Below are 15,612 nucleotides of genomic sequence, written 5' to 3' on the forward strand. Positions count from 1 at the left end.
CTGCTCAATAGTTTTAACAGAAAGAATATTAAGAGAAATATTCAAAGAGAAAAATTAAAATCTATTGATTTCTTCCGGTCAAATATCTAATAAAATCTGCGCAAAAAACAAAGAATTTTAACGAGAATTCTCTAGAATTTTAATAGAATTCCCATAGAATTCCTGGAGAATTCCACGAAATTTTCTAGCAAAGTCACTAAGGTTTTTTATTTAATTTCTTCATAGGTATCAACCTCGCAGATTCAGGAACATGGAGAGAAATATTCAGTAAAAATTACGGAACAATTCACGTAATCCGCAATGGGAAATCGTTTTCCGACCATTTTTATAGGAATGGAAGAGAAGAAATCTGAAACGTTCAGTGAATTTTCAGGGTCATCACCGAACAAAGTAAGAAATTGTCATGTCATTTTTCCCGAAGAAGTAAAATCTTACAGAAACTTCCCGGCTTATTATGCCTTCAAAATCAAAAATTCTTTAACGTTCAAATATTTTTATGACGCTGGTGAGTTATTTCTACGTTCCGTTCCGTAAAATTTCTCAGTCGTCGGGGAAAAATTACGGAAGCACTTGTTGTCCCCGCAGTGGTGAGTCATCAGACGGGTGGATAATTTTTACGGAACAAATCGTAGAATTTACGTGGCGATTCGTACAATTTCCGTTTCGACCTACACTTTTTATTCAATTTTACTTTGCTCGCAGATTACGTTTCGAAACGTAATTATCACGTTTTTTATGGTAATTTTTATTGAATTCTTCTCCCCGTACAGAAATTGCACTAGGGTATGAAGAAACAGGATGATGTCCCACGCACCGCAGAGATTCTCCTCAAACTTCCGGAATTTTCTGCGTGCGACCTATTCTGTCCAATCCTTCCGAACAATTATAGTCAACAAACTAAACTCCATTCGATTCTTTTGACAAAACTGAATAAAGACCCCACCGGAGATCATTCCGCCTACTTAACCATGAATATAAAAAAAAAAATTACCACAAATTAACTAATCAACCTCGGCCCCAGATCAAAAGAAACCGATCGCTGAATCCTCATTACCTAATTACCGTCAATGGGCTCCGGACAATTGAAACTCGTCCCAATCCTCCCTCATGAATTCGGAAATACTTCCACCATCTGAATGTCACAAACACTGAAATTTATTTCCTCCACCCCGTCAGAAAGTTCCGTCATCGCGCATGTTGTGCCCCCGATGCCAGTGGGAAGCAGATATCTCTCCTCATGTCACAATGGAGACTTCATAATCCCTGCAACCCCTCCGTCGACCCAACTCGATACTGCGTCAACCATCGAGATGTCCATTGTTCAACTCTCCAGTCGCTCAATAACCCAGAGATCCTGAAGGTATGAACAACATCAGGGTCATTATCCAAGTTAAACTATCTGAATACACGTAAGAATGGTTCATAGGCAAATAGACAGTCGTTGTGAGTACTGAGTGCAATACCAATGTGCAATACTCCGGGGGTTGAGTATTTGACCAGTCGCCTGAACGAAATCATCTTCAGTCGTTGGACACTAACCGCATCGTTCGGACGCTTCATCGCATTTTTTTCTTCTTTATTTTTTTCAATATTTTTTTTATCGAATTCACTCAAGTCAACAGTCGAGTGAATTTTTTAAAATTATTTTTTTTAGTGAAATAAATAGTTGGGGAGTTCAGACGATATGACAATTATTCATCTCGTCGCTTATATTTTTCTCACTTCAGGTGAGGTTTTTTCATAATTTCAACTTTCGGTTTTCGATGTGGTGACGGAGAGAGATTCTCTAGAAAAATTGTAGCGCTAGCACGGAAGCAAGGGCGCGAAGTGACGACCAGGGGAAAAATTTAGGGCTGATGGCACTGGAAATTTTATTGAGTTGCCGCGAGTTTTTTATTTTTATCAGAACTTTATCAGAAACTACTAGAATTTTTACCTTAACAGTACTAGAATTTTTCTGAAGAATTTCTTTCGGTCTAGAGGGGGTTTTATTTGGGATTCTCTTCATTGGCCCGGTGCAATTATCCTCCATTCTATCAATATAACCCAGCGATCCTGAGAGTATGAACAACATCAGGGTCATTATCCAAGTTAAACTATCTGAATGCACGTAAGAATGGTTCACAGGCAAATAGACAGTCGTTGTGAGTGCAATACCAATGTACAATACCCTGGGGGATGAGTATTTGACCAGTCGCCTGAATGAAATCATCTTCAGTGTTTGGACACTAATCGCATCGCTCGGATGTTTCATCGCATTTTTTTCTTCTTTATTTTTTCCAATATTTTTTTTATCGACTTCACTGAAGTCGACAGTCGAGTGAATTTTTTAAAATTATTTTTTTGAGTGAAATAAATAGTTGGGGAGTTCAGACGATATGACACTTATTCATCTCATCGCTTTTATTTTTCTTACTTCTGGTAAGGATTTTTTTTATTTAAATTTTTAATTTGCGGAATTATTTTTGTATCGAAATATTCGGTGCATTAAAAATCCCGACGATACTTGTGCGACAGTGACATTGCGAATGCTATTTTCGTTCCACGCCCGCGGAGCCGCATAGTGTGGGAATAACAGAGTGCATCATGTAGTGATGAGACAACTAGATTACGAGATTCAATGGGTCAAGTTTACGTTCCACTTGGACCAAAAGTTACTAAATCCTAGTTGGATGAGTGGGGGGAGTTGTAAATCGTGATGAAATGAATCGATCCCATGCACTTTTTAATTATCGAATTATCTTGATAATGAGTGAGTCCAGCAAAAAATTCTTGTGACATATTTTGTTCACTACTGGACTATTTCGAGAAACTGTGATTATATTTCAACACATTTTATACGACATGTCGTAAAACATTTGTTATTAAAAATATATAACATTCATGTTTTCTCTAAAATAATGTAATTTTGACGGATCTATAAAATTAGTAAAAAGTTAAATTAATTATTCATTAAATTATATTGATAATGACTGATTTTATTAAAGAATTTAAATAATAAATTTTTAGTTAAAAATTTTTTGCGCTGGAAAGTGAATGCAAATCGAACCCATACATTTTTTAATTATTGATTTATCTGTGTAATGAGTGAGTCCAGCAGAGAATTTCATAAAACCAGTTTTATTGAAAATGTCCTCAGCTAGAAAAAATTCTTCTGACATTTTTTTCTAAAATTACTCTGATTCAAGATAAATTCAAAATGCAAAAATATGGAATTTGAATTCCTCTATAATAATGCAATTTTTAAATAATTATAAAATTACGAAAAAGTCAAATTTTAATCATAATAAATTGAAATTTACTGATTTTATAAAAAAATGTTTGAAGAAATTCTTCATGAAAAATATTTCGCTTCTGAAGTGAATGCAAAATTCAAATGAAGTAAAACCCATTGATAATAAAATTCTTATGCGAATTAAATATTAATTTTTCCTCACTCTTTCCTAAGCTCCAACCACTCGATTATAAATAGACAGGTCCCGCAACGAGAAAGGTCACCGAAAAAAACCTCAATGAATCCCTTGAATAGGCAGATCTGACTGTAATTGCACGATTAATGAAGGCAGAGTGAAGAGAAAGATATCATTCAAGTGAGGTATAATCAGTGAGGAAGGAAGGACTTATCAGTCAGACTTTTGGCCGGTGGTTTAGTATAATTCATTCGCTCAATGCAATGTCGTGATGCTAAAATTATGTTCAATGTGAGGTTTAATTGGCAGTTTTGGTTCACGCGGGACACTGAATATTCAACCTTCACGTCAATTAATATTTTCAATCAACGAATAACAGACAGGAAAAGAATTTAAAAATAACAATTCAGTAGCGAAGCGGTAAAAACGTTCAATTCGATTTAAGCTATCGCTGAGTTTTCTAGGAATATCTCCGAATCTACGGGAGATACTGAAATATTCATAATAACCTTTTTTGCAGAGAAAATTAAGGGCTACAAAAAAGGATGAGACAAAAATCTTGCTGTCTCCCTTAGATTCCGAGATATTCACTGAAAACTAGCCAATCGTCAAGATCTACTTTGTTAAAATAAGAAACATTTTTTCAATTCAATTGCGAATTTTTTCTAGGTGTCCACGTGAGTTTGCAGAGTGACGAATCGTCTTGGACATATTCTGGTGAAAATGGTAAGAACAATTTTGTTTGCAGGAATTGACTTCTAAGTTTAATAATCAATAGATAAACAGTTGATAAATCCAATGAATCAGGGGAAGTGATAACATTCGTTATCCGATTTTTTTAATTAATAAAAGCGTCTGTTCCCTTATCGTCAGTGTCCATCTGAGATTTTCCACTACCAAAGATAAAATTCGCGCTCTTTTCCTCTTTCGGAAGAACGAAAGAAGAGAAGAATGCGAATTTTTTATGAGACACAGGGGCAACCGCGATATGTTTGTGGAGGAATTGAGCACGTTGGTGCATTTCATGTGTCAATGGCTGGCGTTATAACGTACAGCAGCTTAGAGTTTTACATAGATGAAAGAAGGGGGAGGCCTTTTGAATCGTATCGCTCTACCGCAACGGTCTCCTGCTGATTGAGGAAATGATGCGCTATAGCACAGATTGGATAATTGCCAATTTACGAATATCCTTAGTTGTTTGACGCCGTTCCGTTACCACAGAAACTAATGAGTTTAATATAAACTTCATTTCTTCAAATTATTGAATTCATGAAAAAGTGAAAAAATTGAAGTAATTTTTATTGATTTTAATACAAAACAAGCAGGGGATTGAGCCCATCCGACAGAAGGCTTGTGACCGTTACTTTTTGCGTTATTAGGCCTTTTCTTTTTTTTTTCATTTCTACCAATTTCATTGGTAGTAACCTTCCGAATGGATTCGTAGCAATTCCCTGTCCTTGTGACAGGCATAAAACGGTAACCACATGCTGCAGGGTGTCTACAGGAAAATATTCAACCTTTTAATGAAATAGATTTAGACAAAAGTTTAAATATCTCCGAAACTGTACATTTGATTGTGCCTATCCAAAATACGAATCTTCAATATTGTAAGAGCTACAATCACACCAAATTTCAATTTGTTATTTTCATTTTTTCTCGAAATATCGTGCGTACAAGAATGAAAAAATTTAAACAACGAAAAAACGGGAATATCCCTGAATCTTTGTATGGACGGGTATACATATTTTGATTGATCTAGATAGTGGCCACCGATAGAAGTATTCTGAAAAAAAAAAGAATTGAAATCCCTCCAGTAGTTCATGAGATATTTGAAGAAATATATTTACACAAAAGGTTGAATATCCCAAGAACCGCACGGCCGATTGCACCCACCCATAACACCAACCTTTTATGTTATAAAAGCTAGAAGTATACAAAATTTCAACTCGCTATCTCCATTTTTTATTAAGTTATCGTGTAAACAAGATTTTTCATGACAAAATAGAAAAACGGCAATAGCTTCCAATTTTGTCTGAACGGGTATATATATTTCGATTGATCTAGATAGAGGCCATCGAGATGAGTATTTTCGAAAGAAAAAAAGTGAAATCGGTGGAGCAGATTTTGAGATATTGGAAAAAAAACAAATTTAAAGAAGTTGTCATATCTCAGGAACTATTGGACCGATCGGGCTGAAACTGCGCACCAAAGTGAAGTTTAATCATAGTTACCATATGCCAAAATTTCAAACTTATATCGACAAATTTCACCGTATTTATGTAGAATTTTCTAAAATTTTATCACCAAAACCAAAGTTATCACACACATACATACAGACATGACCCTAAAAACATAATTTCTCCACGTTTCATGACATTCTATACCATTTGCCATCAAAATTAGAAAATCGAAAAATCGCTCAAATACAAGGCTTCCATTCGGGAGCAAAAATGAGGTTTCTGAAAGTTTAAAGAATTTCAATGATTTATGTATAAACAACAAATTTTTAAAAAAATAATTCTGTGCAAAATGTAATTTGAATGACGCTGAATATTAACGATTTATTTCAAATTTTTCTCATGCCATTTACTCGACAAATTTGATGATTGAAAATGGTTGAATCTAGTGTGGTCTGCACCAAATAGTGATGCCGTCGAGACTAGACGAGAATTATTTTGGAAAGATCATCACGGTCTAAAGAACCATCGAAAGTTTAGGAATCGTCGTAATCTCGAAAGACATTGGATCGGTGCTTCTCGTCACGAACTTGGAAGAATCCATCACGTCTGAGTTTCAGTATTTTCTATTTTTCAAATGTTTGCCTCGATATCTGTCTCGTCTCGTCTCGTCTCGTGAACTTAAAAAACCGAAAATCTCGAGATCTAGGCAAGATAAATCCTCCCGGAATTGTGACGAAATGCAACAATCCAATGTCTTTCGAGATTGCAATGATTCCAAAACTTTCGATGTTTTTCCAGACCGTGATGATCTCTTCAAAATAATTCTCAACTAGTCTCGACGGCATCACTAGTACCAAACTCTAAAAGATACTTGGATATCCTTAAAGTCTTCAATATCGTTTTACATTATAACAATTCCTCGTATAATATCCTCGATAATCAATGCATGATTGTTTTCAGGACCCGACAACTGGGGTCCCACCTGCACAACCGGAAAACACCAGTCCCCAATCGACATCGTCTCCGAGGACGCCATCAAAGACGATCTGGGCTCCCTCAAGTTCATCCGATATGACTTTGCGTACGAGGGAAAGCTGTTGAACAATGGCCACAGCGGTAAATACCCATAAATCTTCGAGCGACATAATTCGATTCAATAAAAATAAACAGCGCTTATTTTCAGTGCAAATAACTCTGTCAGGCGTACCTCTATTTCTGAATGGTGGAGGCCTGACCTCGACGTATCAATTCGAACAGATGCACTTTCACTGGGGTGCTGAGCACACCGTTGACGGCTATCAGGACGCTCTTGAGCTGCATCTCGTGCATTTTGAGAAGAAATACGGCAATGCTTCCACTGCTGCGCAGTATAAGAATGGCATTGTTGTTATTGCTGTTTTATTCAAGGTGATGGAGATAAACACCACGTACGAAAAAATTTAATAGGAAAAACGAGACATCGGCATAATCATAATTTTTAATTACTGTTAAATTTTGAATAAGTTAATTGCTGATATTACTCACCAATTTTTTGATTATTGAATTAACCATCAACTTAACTCTGGATTGGTCACCCTATGAGAAAAACCCCGCTGCGCGTTGTTTTTCTTTGATTACAATTGACTGCCGCCTAACCGGAAAAATCGAGGGGCTCTTCACAGGCGAATTCAGTGACACCGCGATTACAAAATGTAATCCATTACCCAGGATTACGGAACTGATTACACTGATTACCATTTCTTATGTGACAACCGTGATTACCAAGAGCATCGGATGTGATTATATGATTACAAATGATTCCGTCGATTACATTCTGTGATTACCAAACATCTGTAATCATTGAAGTCACAAAAATTGGCCTCTTATTAAATATGAATTGATGGAATAATTAATTATTATGACCTGCAAAGAAATGAGGAAGGAGGAGCGGGGATTATAATAGAGGAAGGCAGTCTCCATCACTTCATCTAAAAATTCGGGCATTTATAAATGCTATCAGCAAAATAAATTTATTGAATATCTACCATTGATGGAGAACGAAACTTACTAGCACATAATTCAGAGATAATTCAGTCGTTGGTTCTCCAGAATAAGACGAAATTTTAACTCTGCTGAATGAATTTTCTACGGACAAATGCAAAACGCATTGGCTATGCAAGGTTCTGAACCATAAACATCTGGGGTTCCAAGAAAAATTAATCCAGGGATCTCTGAAACTTACCGTTGGTAGAAATGACGCGCTCGAAAATTCAAAAACAAAATTCACGGTCTCACTAGCAGCAACTACGAAACATTATACTGATTACAAATGATTACAGTGATTACAAATGATTACCGATTGATTACCAAAACTTAAGATTACAATGATTACATTGATTTCACTGGGATTACAATTGATTACATCAGCGAGTGACACCACGATTACGCCTGTAAATAGCCCCTCGGGAAAAATTGAAAAAAATTTGACTTTGTCAATTGAAGTGTCTAAAAACTTATACTAATTTTTAGAACAACATATTTCCCAAAATTCCTAAAGAAAACAAATTATTTCGAACAGATGAATTATTTTTTCCCACACGGAAAGAAATATTCAGTCAAAATTATGGAACAATGCGCGTAATCCGCAATGGAGAATCGTTTTCCGGCAATTTTTATAGGAACGGGAAATCTGAAATGTTCAGTTAATTCTCAGGTTCATCACCGAACAAAGTACAAAATTGTCACGTAATTTTTCCCGAAGAAATAAAATCTTACAGGAACTTCCCAACTTATTATGCTCCAAAATAAAAAATTCTTGAACGTTCAACAATTTTTATGAAGCTGATAAACATTTTATGACAACACAGCGGCGAATCCCCGCGAAGGTGACCAAAGTCGCGGGTCGCGTTTGGTGCCCAGACTAGAGTTAAATATTCAAATTCCGAATTATTTTATCAATCATCAGCTTAAATATTCAATTTTCGGAATATTTTATCCACCAATAATTGAGAAATTTAAATTGCCAATTATTATAGTATTTTTCCAATTTCAATGAAGATAAGTAAATCTTAATTATTGTAATGTGCAACTTCTCATAGTATTACTAAAGTAATGATTTCTGTCGATCTATGGGAAAAACTCATATGACTCATATGTGATATGACAACATTATGCCCAATTTTCCCCATTTATCAATTTTAAAATATGTCAACACTTTACAGTTGAGTGATGGTGACAACAAAGATCTCGATCCAATAGTCCAAGCGACTGAGATGGTAGCCCACTGGATAGGGCCCAGCACAGCAGAGATTCAACATAAAATCATCCCTCAGTTACTACTCCCGAAGGACACGACATCCTTCTACAGATACGAAGGATCATTGACAACACCGGGATGCCAGGAGACTGTCACGTGGTTTATATTCACAGAAAAATTGACGGTTTCACTGAACCAGGTGGATATAATTTTTCATAATTTTTCTATCGCACAGAGAACTTAATTTGTTCTATCAATTCGTATGTCAAAATTTGATGGAAAACCGAGCGCTTTTTCCAAGAAATTCTATTGAATTGCTATTGAAATTCTTTCTGAACGAAAGCATGGCCAATATCTCGAATCGAAAATGAGAATTCGAGCAAGGTGGATATCTCGAACGAATAGAGACCGTAAGGCGGTTTTCATAAGTACAATCGTCTTGCGTCGAATTTTCATGAAGCTCGCCTCACAACCAGAAGAGAACTGAATACCATTCTATGAAACATGAATAAACGAATCATAATTGTCAAAATCAGGTAGGTCAGAGGAAAATAGAATACTTCTATTTGCTTAATAAATATTACGTTTACTAAGGTTTTCTTCGAACAAAGTTGATTAGAATTAATAGCTAGAATTATGAGATTATTTCACATTTTCTACGTTAACGATAGGAGAATCTGAATGCAATATAGTGAAAATGATGATCGATTTTTTCACTTTGAACAAATAATATTAATATCCAAATACAAAATTTCTGATATAAATAAAAAGAAGCTGCGACTCAATATTCCAAATGAAGTTTTAATTTTTAATTTGGTGCTGAAGACACGAGATGACAATATTCTAAGCACGGAATTATATTGATGAGATGAACAACAAATTAATTGAATTACCGTGTGAACTAACTGAAAATTGATAACAGTGTGGACACGCACTTTTAAGAGAGTATCAACGAACATTGAATTCCAGAAATTCACACTCTAAAGTGTGTTCTAGAAGGAATTAAATTGTAATTATGATTAAAATCTTATTCAGTGAGCATAGGAATTAAAACATGGGCAAATCATTTATTGTAATATAAAAATTTAACAGCTGATAAATTGGGACATATGACTCTCATCGGTCGAATTGCTTTTTGCAGTGAGAATGATTACAAACAAATAGGTTTATAAGAATTCCATTGATAAATTTCATTTGTTTTTTGCGCCAATTCTATTGAAAATTATGCAACTTCCCCGTGCATAGAAAACAAGTCTATAGATATTGATTTTCCTATACAACTTATTCTATAATTTTTTTTTCTATCAAAACTCATCGACATCATTATTCCATTTTTTTTCCTCCCATTTTATTATGAGAAACAGAAAAATGTTGCGGAAAAATTTGACACAGGAAAGTTACCTAATCTACTGAAATAAATAGAATTACTCAATAGAATTCTGATAGAACTTCAGGATAATTCTTACAGAATTCCAGTAAAAATTCTGTAGAATTTCGCAAAGAAAGCGCGAGATCTTTCAATTAAATTTTTGCGGCCACACAGTATTGACATAACTTCAAAATATTGATTCATTATTCAATATTAATGTTGACATTGTTATAAAATTGAATTTTTTATCCGATTTCAGTTGAGTGTCTTCCAGGAATTGGAAACCGCCCAGGGTCCCCTAAAATTCAACTTCCGACCGGTTCAGCCCATCAACGACAGAAAAGTTTACCACCATTTGTTAGGATACACTTCAAACTCAATAATATACACCAGTAATTTACACATCACATTATTATCACTAATATCATTATTACCGTTCTCCCATCATTATTTTTAGTTACGAATAAGTTCTCCAAGTTGTTCTCATTGAGACCCCTGTGCCGCCTCTACCACCGGTTATTCTCGTCGTTTAATATCCATGAATTCAAGGAAAAACAGTATCAGAATGCATGAGAAAACTTCAACGTTTTATTATAAGATGAATCATTATTCACTGAGGATTGATACCATTGAAATTTACAGTGAGTTTAATTTTTTTTAAATTTAGGTTCCTTCAAAAATATACATTCTCACGTCTCTTTAATCTGGCTTTTCTTCTTTTACACCTTGATGTTCCTCGATCATTGCGGCGAGTCTGGCGATTTTGACAATCGTTTGTCACGAATTCGATTGTTAATTTTCGTTCTTGGGGCGCGGGTTTTTTTTTGTTGCCAGCGTTGCTTATACTCTGGACTTGAACGCTGTACGTGCAGTTTCTTTCGAGGCCTTTTATGTCGTATCGAGTTTTCTGCAAAGAAAAATTAGTTAATTTTTGGGGGACATGCCTCATCTTTATTTATTTATTCATTCATTAATCTATTTATTTATTCATTCATCAATCTATTTATTTATTCGTTTTATTTATTATTAAACCATTTAGTTATTAATCTATTTATGTACTTCTTGGTCCAATAATTTAAATATTAAAAATGACATACAAAAATCTAGCGAATTTGCTGAAAATTCTGTTTGATTTTTCTATAGAATTTGTTAATTAATTTGTTAATTTCAATCACTTGTGCAATGCCGAAGTATCGATTTCGATTATTGAACTTCGAGTCCTTCGATTTTTCCAATGATTGACAACTCTCCTCCGTCCAACTGACGTTATAATTGGACGCATGGCTATCCAAGGGCCACACCAGTCGCACCTCGATGTCATTGGCGCACCGGCAGATCAATCGACGCACACGCAGATCCACATGGTGCCGCTCACACCTTCCGTTTCGCCCCGGCTCGGCTGCGAAAACGGGAGAAGTATATTGAATAGAAGGGATTACACGTGGGAAAAAAATTAGTGGAAAAATCTGGCGATGTCGTCGAGAAATTCTATTGAATTTTTAGCGGAATTTTGTTTAAAAATTCTATTTAGCGCTAATTCTATTGAAGATTATGAAATTTTTCCCTGTCATTTTGGTGAGAGATATTTTATAAAAATTGTTATAAATGAATAGAAAACAATTCTTAGGAATAAGTTTTCCAAGTTTTTTCCATTGCATTTTAATTATTTTCTTATAATAAAATTTATGAATAAAAAACTTGGAAAATTATAGTTCAAGAATTTTCATAGAATTCTTTTTTATATAAACAAATATCTGTCGATAAATCCCCGTCAGTGACATAATTTTTAAACTAAAATTATTTCTATTTATTATTATTCTTCAGAAATGAATGTATTTTTTAAAGAAAAAAACCATAAGGCCCAATGGATATATAAAGTGTGCGGAATGCGCAAGACACCCTAGTCCAATAAAAGTTCAATGCAATTTTTCAGAGAAAGCGCTGGGATTTTCTACTGATGATGTGATGCAGTGTTATAGATGTTTCCAGTGTTTCGGTTCTCTGTTTCCGTTGTATTTTCTTACCTATACGTCGCATCCCTACCGTATTTCTCGTAATCCGTGCTGTTGAAGACTATCGACGCCTTACGGGATGCCAGTCGACGATCTCCGTACAGGGATATCGCTTGGACTTGGAGGAAGTATTGAAAGCCGATCTCCAAATTTTTTATTTCGTAACAATTTTTCTCCTGAAATATGGGAGTGGGTCAAACGGAATCACGCACGAAGAAATTTCGTAGGAAAGCTTAGCGAATTCGATAGCAAATTCTTGAAGAATTTAATTTTTTAAAAATTAATAATTCAACAATTGAATTTAGTTTATGTAATGATTATATCGGACATTTTCCATTAAAAAAACACAGAGTAAAGCGTTTTTTAGGGTAAATGTCTAATAAAAACTATTTCATAGAAAAAATCTGCAGAATTTCGTTTTTCTATACAGCTATTTTTATATTTGTTTTACTCGATTTTCCTTCTCTTTTCATTACAAAATTAAAAAATCCAGCCGAGGCATTTCCGTAGAAAATATCTCAATACAATCCTTTCTTTTTTTCTATAAAAAAAAAGTAATTCCTTACCTTCGGAACACTCTGGTGATGAACGAGAATTGAGTCATTAGGTGGTCCGCGTATGAAACGACTCCAAAAGAGCTTGTAGAACATGATTGGTACATCGGACGATGGTTGCCTCCACCGCAACAGAATTCTCAAGTTTCCATTTGATGGCTGGACACGTGCACCACTCAGCGATAAATTCCGGGGCTCTCGTGGATTTTTTGGGGCTGATGAAAAAGAACATCAACTCAACTAAATGAAAGAGGGATGAAGGAGGGCCATAAAGATTCCAGGTTTTACTAACGATTTCTCACTCGTTTTTTTTTCATTAAAAAATGAAAAAAATCAAATCATGACAAAGAATTTTTAGAGAGACAATCCCAATAGAATAAGTTTTATAGAAGAAACAATATCGTATGAGATTTATAATAAAATATTTATAAAAGAATGGCATTATTTTCAATGAAACTTGACGCATATTCTATATTGTTAATTTATTAACAGAAATTTATTAACAAAAAGCAATGCTATATGACAATAAAAGCGATTTCCCCCTTGTTTTTTTTATTGGAAAATAAAGCAAAATAAAAAATTATGCCTAATAATTTTTAAACAGAAAATTCCAATAAAATAAGTTTTACATCAGAAACCATATCTTATGAGTTTTTTCACCAAAAATTCATTATAAAAATGGCACCATTTTCGGTAGAAATTCGCGCAAATAACAAATATAATTTTCAAATGAATTCCTCAGAGAAAGCGTCAGATTTTTCATTATGATTGTTTTGTATGGGCGCCAACTGAATTGATTTCTCGATAAATTACCTGCAGTCTTAAAGGGCACAGATGGTAATGAGTATCCTCCCGAGCCATTCTCATTAACCGCAGCCACTCTAAATTGGTACCAATGGCCAGTTTTGAGTCCAACACGAATCGACGCGTGTGGCTTGCTGGAAACGTGACGCACAGACCACGAACTCAGTCGCGATTCCAAGTAACGTGGCCCAAGTACGTGACGTTCTTCAACGAGATATCTGATACTCGATTGTTCATCATTTATTAAATCTTGTTTGAATTTTGTCATTTTCACACTTCTCTTGCTAGTCGTCCAGTTGAGGGTTACCATCGTCGTTTTTTCGCGACGAATCTCTATGTTGTCTGGTATCGGCGGTATATCTGAGCCATAAGTATACCAAATTCATTCTATTTGTATCATTTATTCATGAGACATTTCAGATTTCACACTTTATTACACTGTTAGAAAATTACTCCTGAAATTTCAAGTAAAGAAAATTGAAATGTTCAACTCTCACTGATTCACCCGAAATTTTCATGTATTTTGTTATTGAAAAATCAGTTGAATTCTAAAGTATTCAATAGAAATGTTCAATGAAAAAATATTCTATAGAAAAAATCAATAGGATTACATTTTCTCTATAAAAGTTCTCTAGAAAAGAGCAAAAAAATGGAGTTTAAAAAACTTAGAAAATTCATGTCGAGAAGTTCCTACAGAAAATGTCTCAATAGAGAAAGTCGTAAAGAAGGATGAAATTCTACTGTTTTTTTCTATCAAAAAGTTTCGATTAGATATGTTTTTATAAAAAATTGCTCGGCCCAAATTTCTCAAGTTTCTCCGTTTGATTTTATTAATGAAAAGAGAAGAAAATTAGAGTAGAAAAACGTAGACTTAGAAAACTCGTCGGCTTGAATTTTCTAAATTTCTTTGTTTGATTCTTTTTTCATTTTTTTCATGATTAACACATTCCTCAAATCGTGGAATGTATTAATAATGGTTGATAAAATCTAATTTGGTTGACAAAGAAGGATAATCGAATGATAAAAACTCCGAAAATTCATATCGAGAGATTCTTCTAGAAATTGTATCAATTGAAAAAATTGTATAGAATGGTGAAATCCTACTGAATTTTTCGATGCAATATAACTGCGGAATTCTGTAATAGAATCGGCCAAAAGCTAATAGAATTTTCAATAGAAGTTCAATAGCATTTTCTAGCGAATTCGCTGCCATGAATGAAAACCGTAATGTAAAGTATTGTTGACCGAATTTTGCAAGAATTTTGACCATAAATATTATTGTGAATTACGTATGTTCCTTCAAAGTGAATAAAAACGGCAATACTTAATTGTTTAAAAATTTTTTGATGGAGATTTTCGTTAATAGGACTTCTATGCACTTGGAGATAGCATCGCGGTTTTTTTTGTAGGGCTTCAGAACAAGGTTATTTAGAAGATTGTAAAAAGTGCGGGGCGGCATTCACCAAAGCGCGCCCGACGGAGTGTTAATGGAGAAATAATTTGTTCTGATCATCTTACCATCGCGCTCCTCTAACCCCGTCGGCATCATGCAAGTGACTCCGCAGTCATTAGTGCAGCACTTTGTGAAATCCGGGCATTGCGAGTCATCTCCGCATGCCTCCAAGCAGGCAGCTTCGAACGGAGACATTGAATTTTCCTCAGGACAATTCCCGGGTTTTGTATAATTCTGAGCCAAGCAATTGTTCATACACTGCAATGGAAATTGATGAGCAAAGATAACATTTGCTGTTTTTAAAACACACAGACGTACGGAAAAATTATGGAAAATTTCTTCCAGAAGAAAATATATGGGTTGGAAATAGTATAATTCGATACGAGTGCGTAAACGTGTTTTTTGAGTATACCTGATACTATTCTATGCAAATAAATGTAAAAATGAATGGTCAAGTCTCATGACAAAAGGCGTTGGTTGGGGCCTACTGTAAATAATACAAATCTCAATTTTTCAAAGGAGATATATCATGCAATCATTTTGTTTTCTGGATAATACAACCACCTCAACAGACCCAAGGAGATGGGGGGGGGGG

The 15,612-nt window shown here is 34.7% G+C and overlaps 2 protein-coding genes across 6 annotated transcripts in view; one reads left to right on the top strand and one right to left on the bottom strand.

Annotated features, from left to right (window-relative positions):
* Window positions 1-1,465: 1,465 nt before the first annotated feature.
* On the top strand, window positions 1,466-10,897 carry LOC107039710 (putative carbonic anhydrase 3). 4 transcript variants are annotated; one of them, XM_015259480.2, is made up of 7 exons: window positions 1,466-1,727; window positions 4,080-4,136; window positions 6,551-6,706; window positions 6,774-6,997; window positions 8,791-9,024; window positions 10,454-10,586; window positions 10,652-10,897. In XM_015259480.2, the coding sequence occupies exons 1-7, from the start codon at window positions 1,685-1,687 to the stop codon at window positions 10,765-10,767; spliced, it is 963 nt and encodes a 320-aa protein (XP_015114966.1). In that variant the 5' UTR covers window positions 1,466-1,684; the 3' UTR covers window positions 10,768-10,897. The 4 variants fall into 4 exon arrangements, with proteins under 4 accessions (XP_015114966.1, XP_015114974.1, XP_015114982.1 ...); XM_015259488.1 differs by lacking the exon at window positions 1,466-1,727 and adding an exon at window positions 2,208-2,421; XM_015259496.2 differs by lacking the exon at window positions 1,466-1,727 and adding an exon at window positions 2,616-2,752 and having other exon boundaries at window positions 10,454-10,551; window positions 10,652-10,743.
* Window positions 10,763-15,612, bottom strand: part of LOC107039699 (anosmin-1) — a 7,866-nt gene continuing 3,016 nt past the window's right edge. The window contains exons 3-8 of one of the 2 annotated variants that reach the window (XM_015259460.1): window positions 15,083-15,275; window positions 13,574-13,924; window positions 12,773-12,975; window positions 12,238-12,382; window positions 11,370-11,593; window positions 10,763-11,101 (exon numbers count right to left, since the gene is read on the bottom strand). In XM_015259460.1, the coding sequence (XP_015114946.1) occupies window positions 10,868-11,101; window positions 11,370-11,593; window positions 12,238-12,382; window positions 12,773-12,975; window positions 13,574-13,924; window positions 15,083-15,275 (1,350 nt within the window). In that variant the 3' untranslated portion in view covers window positions 10,763-10,867. Of the gene's footprint in view, window positions 11,102-11,369; window positions 11,594-12,218; window positions 12,383-12,772; window positions 12,976-13,573; window positions 13,925-15,082; window positions 15,276-15,612 lie in introns of those variants that run through there. The other variant, XM_015259465.1, reaches the window with a different exon arrangement.

The sequence above is a fragment of the Diachasma alloeum genome, unplaced genomic scaffold (assembly GCF_001412515.2).
Source record: "Diachasma alloeum isolate Michigan unplaced genomic scaffold, Dall2.0 Dall_scaffold_00178, whole genome shotgun sequence".
Taxonomy (NCBI): domain Eukaryota; kingdom Metazoa; phylum Arthropoda; class Insecta; order Hymenoptera; family Braconidae; genus Diachasma; species Diachasma alloeum.

What these genes read in the sequence shown, in the direction of transcription:
- LOC107039710 (XM_015259473.2), top strand. Translation starts at nt 2,704, where the DNA reads ATGAATCGATCCCATGCACTTTTTAATTATCGAATTATCTTGATAATG. An exon ending in TTATTGCTGTTTTATTCAAG is followed by an intron (nt 6,998 to 8,790) that starts GTGATGGAGATA and finishes AACACTTTACAG; the next exon opens with TTGAGTGATGGTGACAACAA. An exon ending in TGACGGTTTCACTGAACCAG is followed by an intron (nt 9,025 to 10,453) that starts GTGGATATAATT and finishes ATCCGATTTCAG; the next exon opens with TTGAGTGTCTTCCAGGAATT.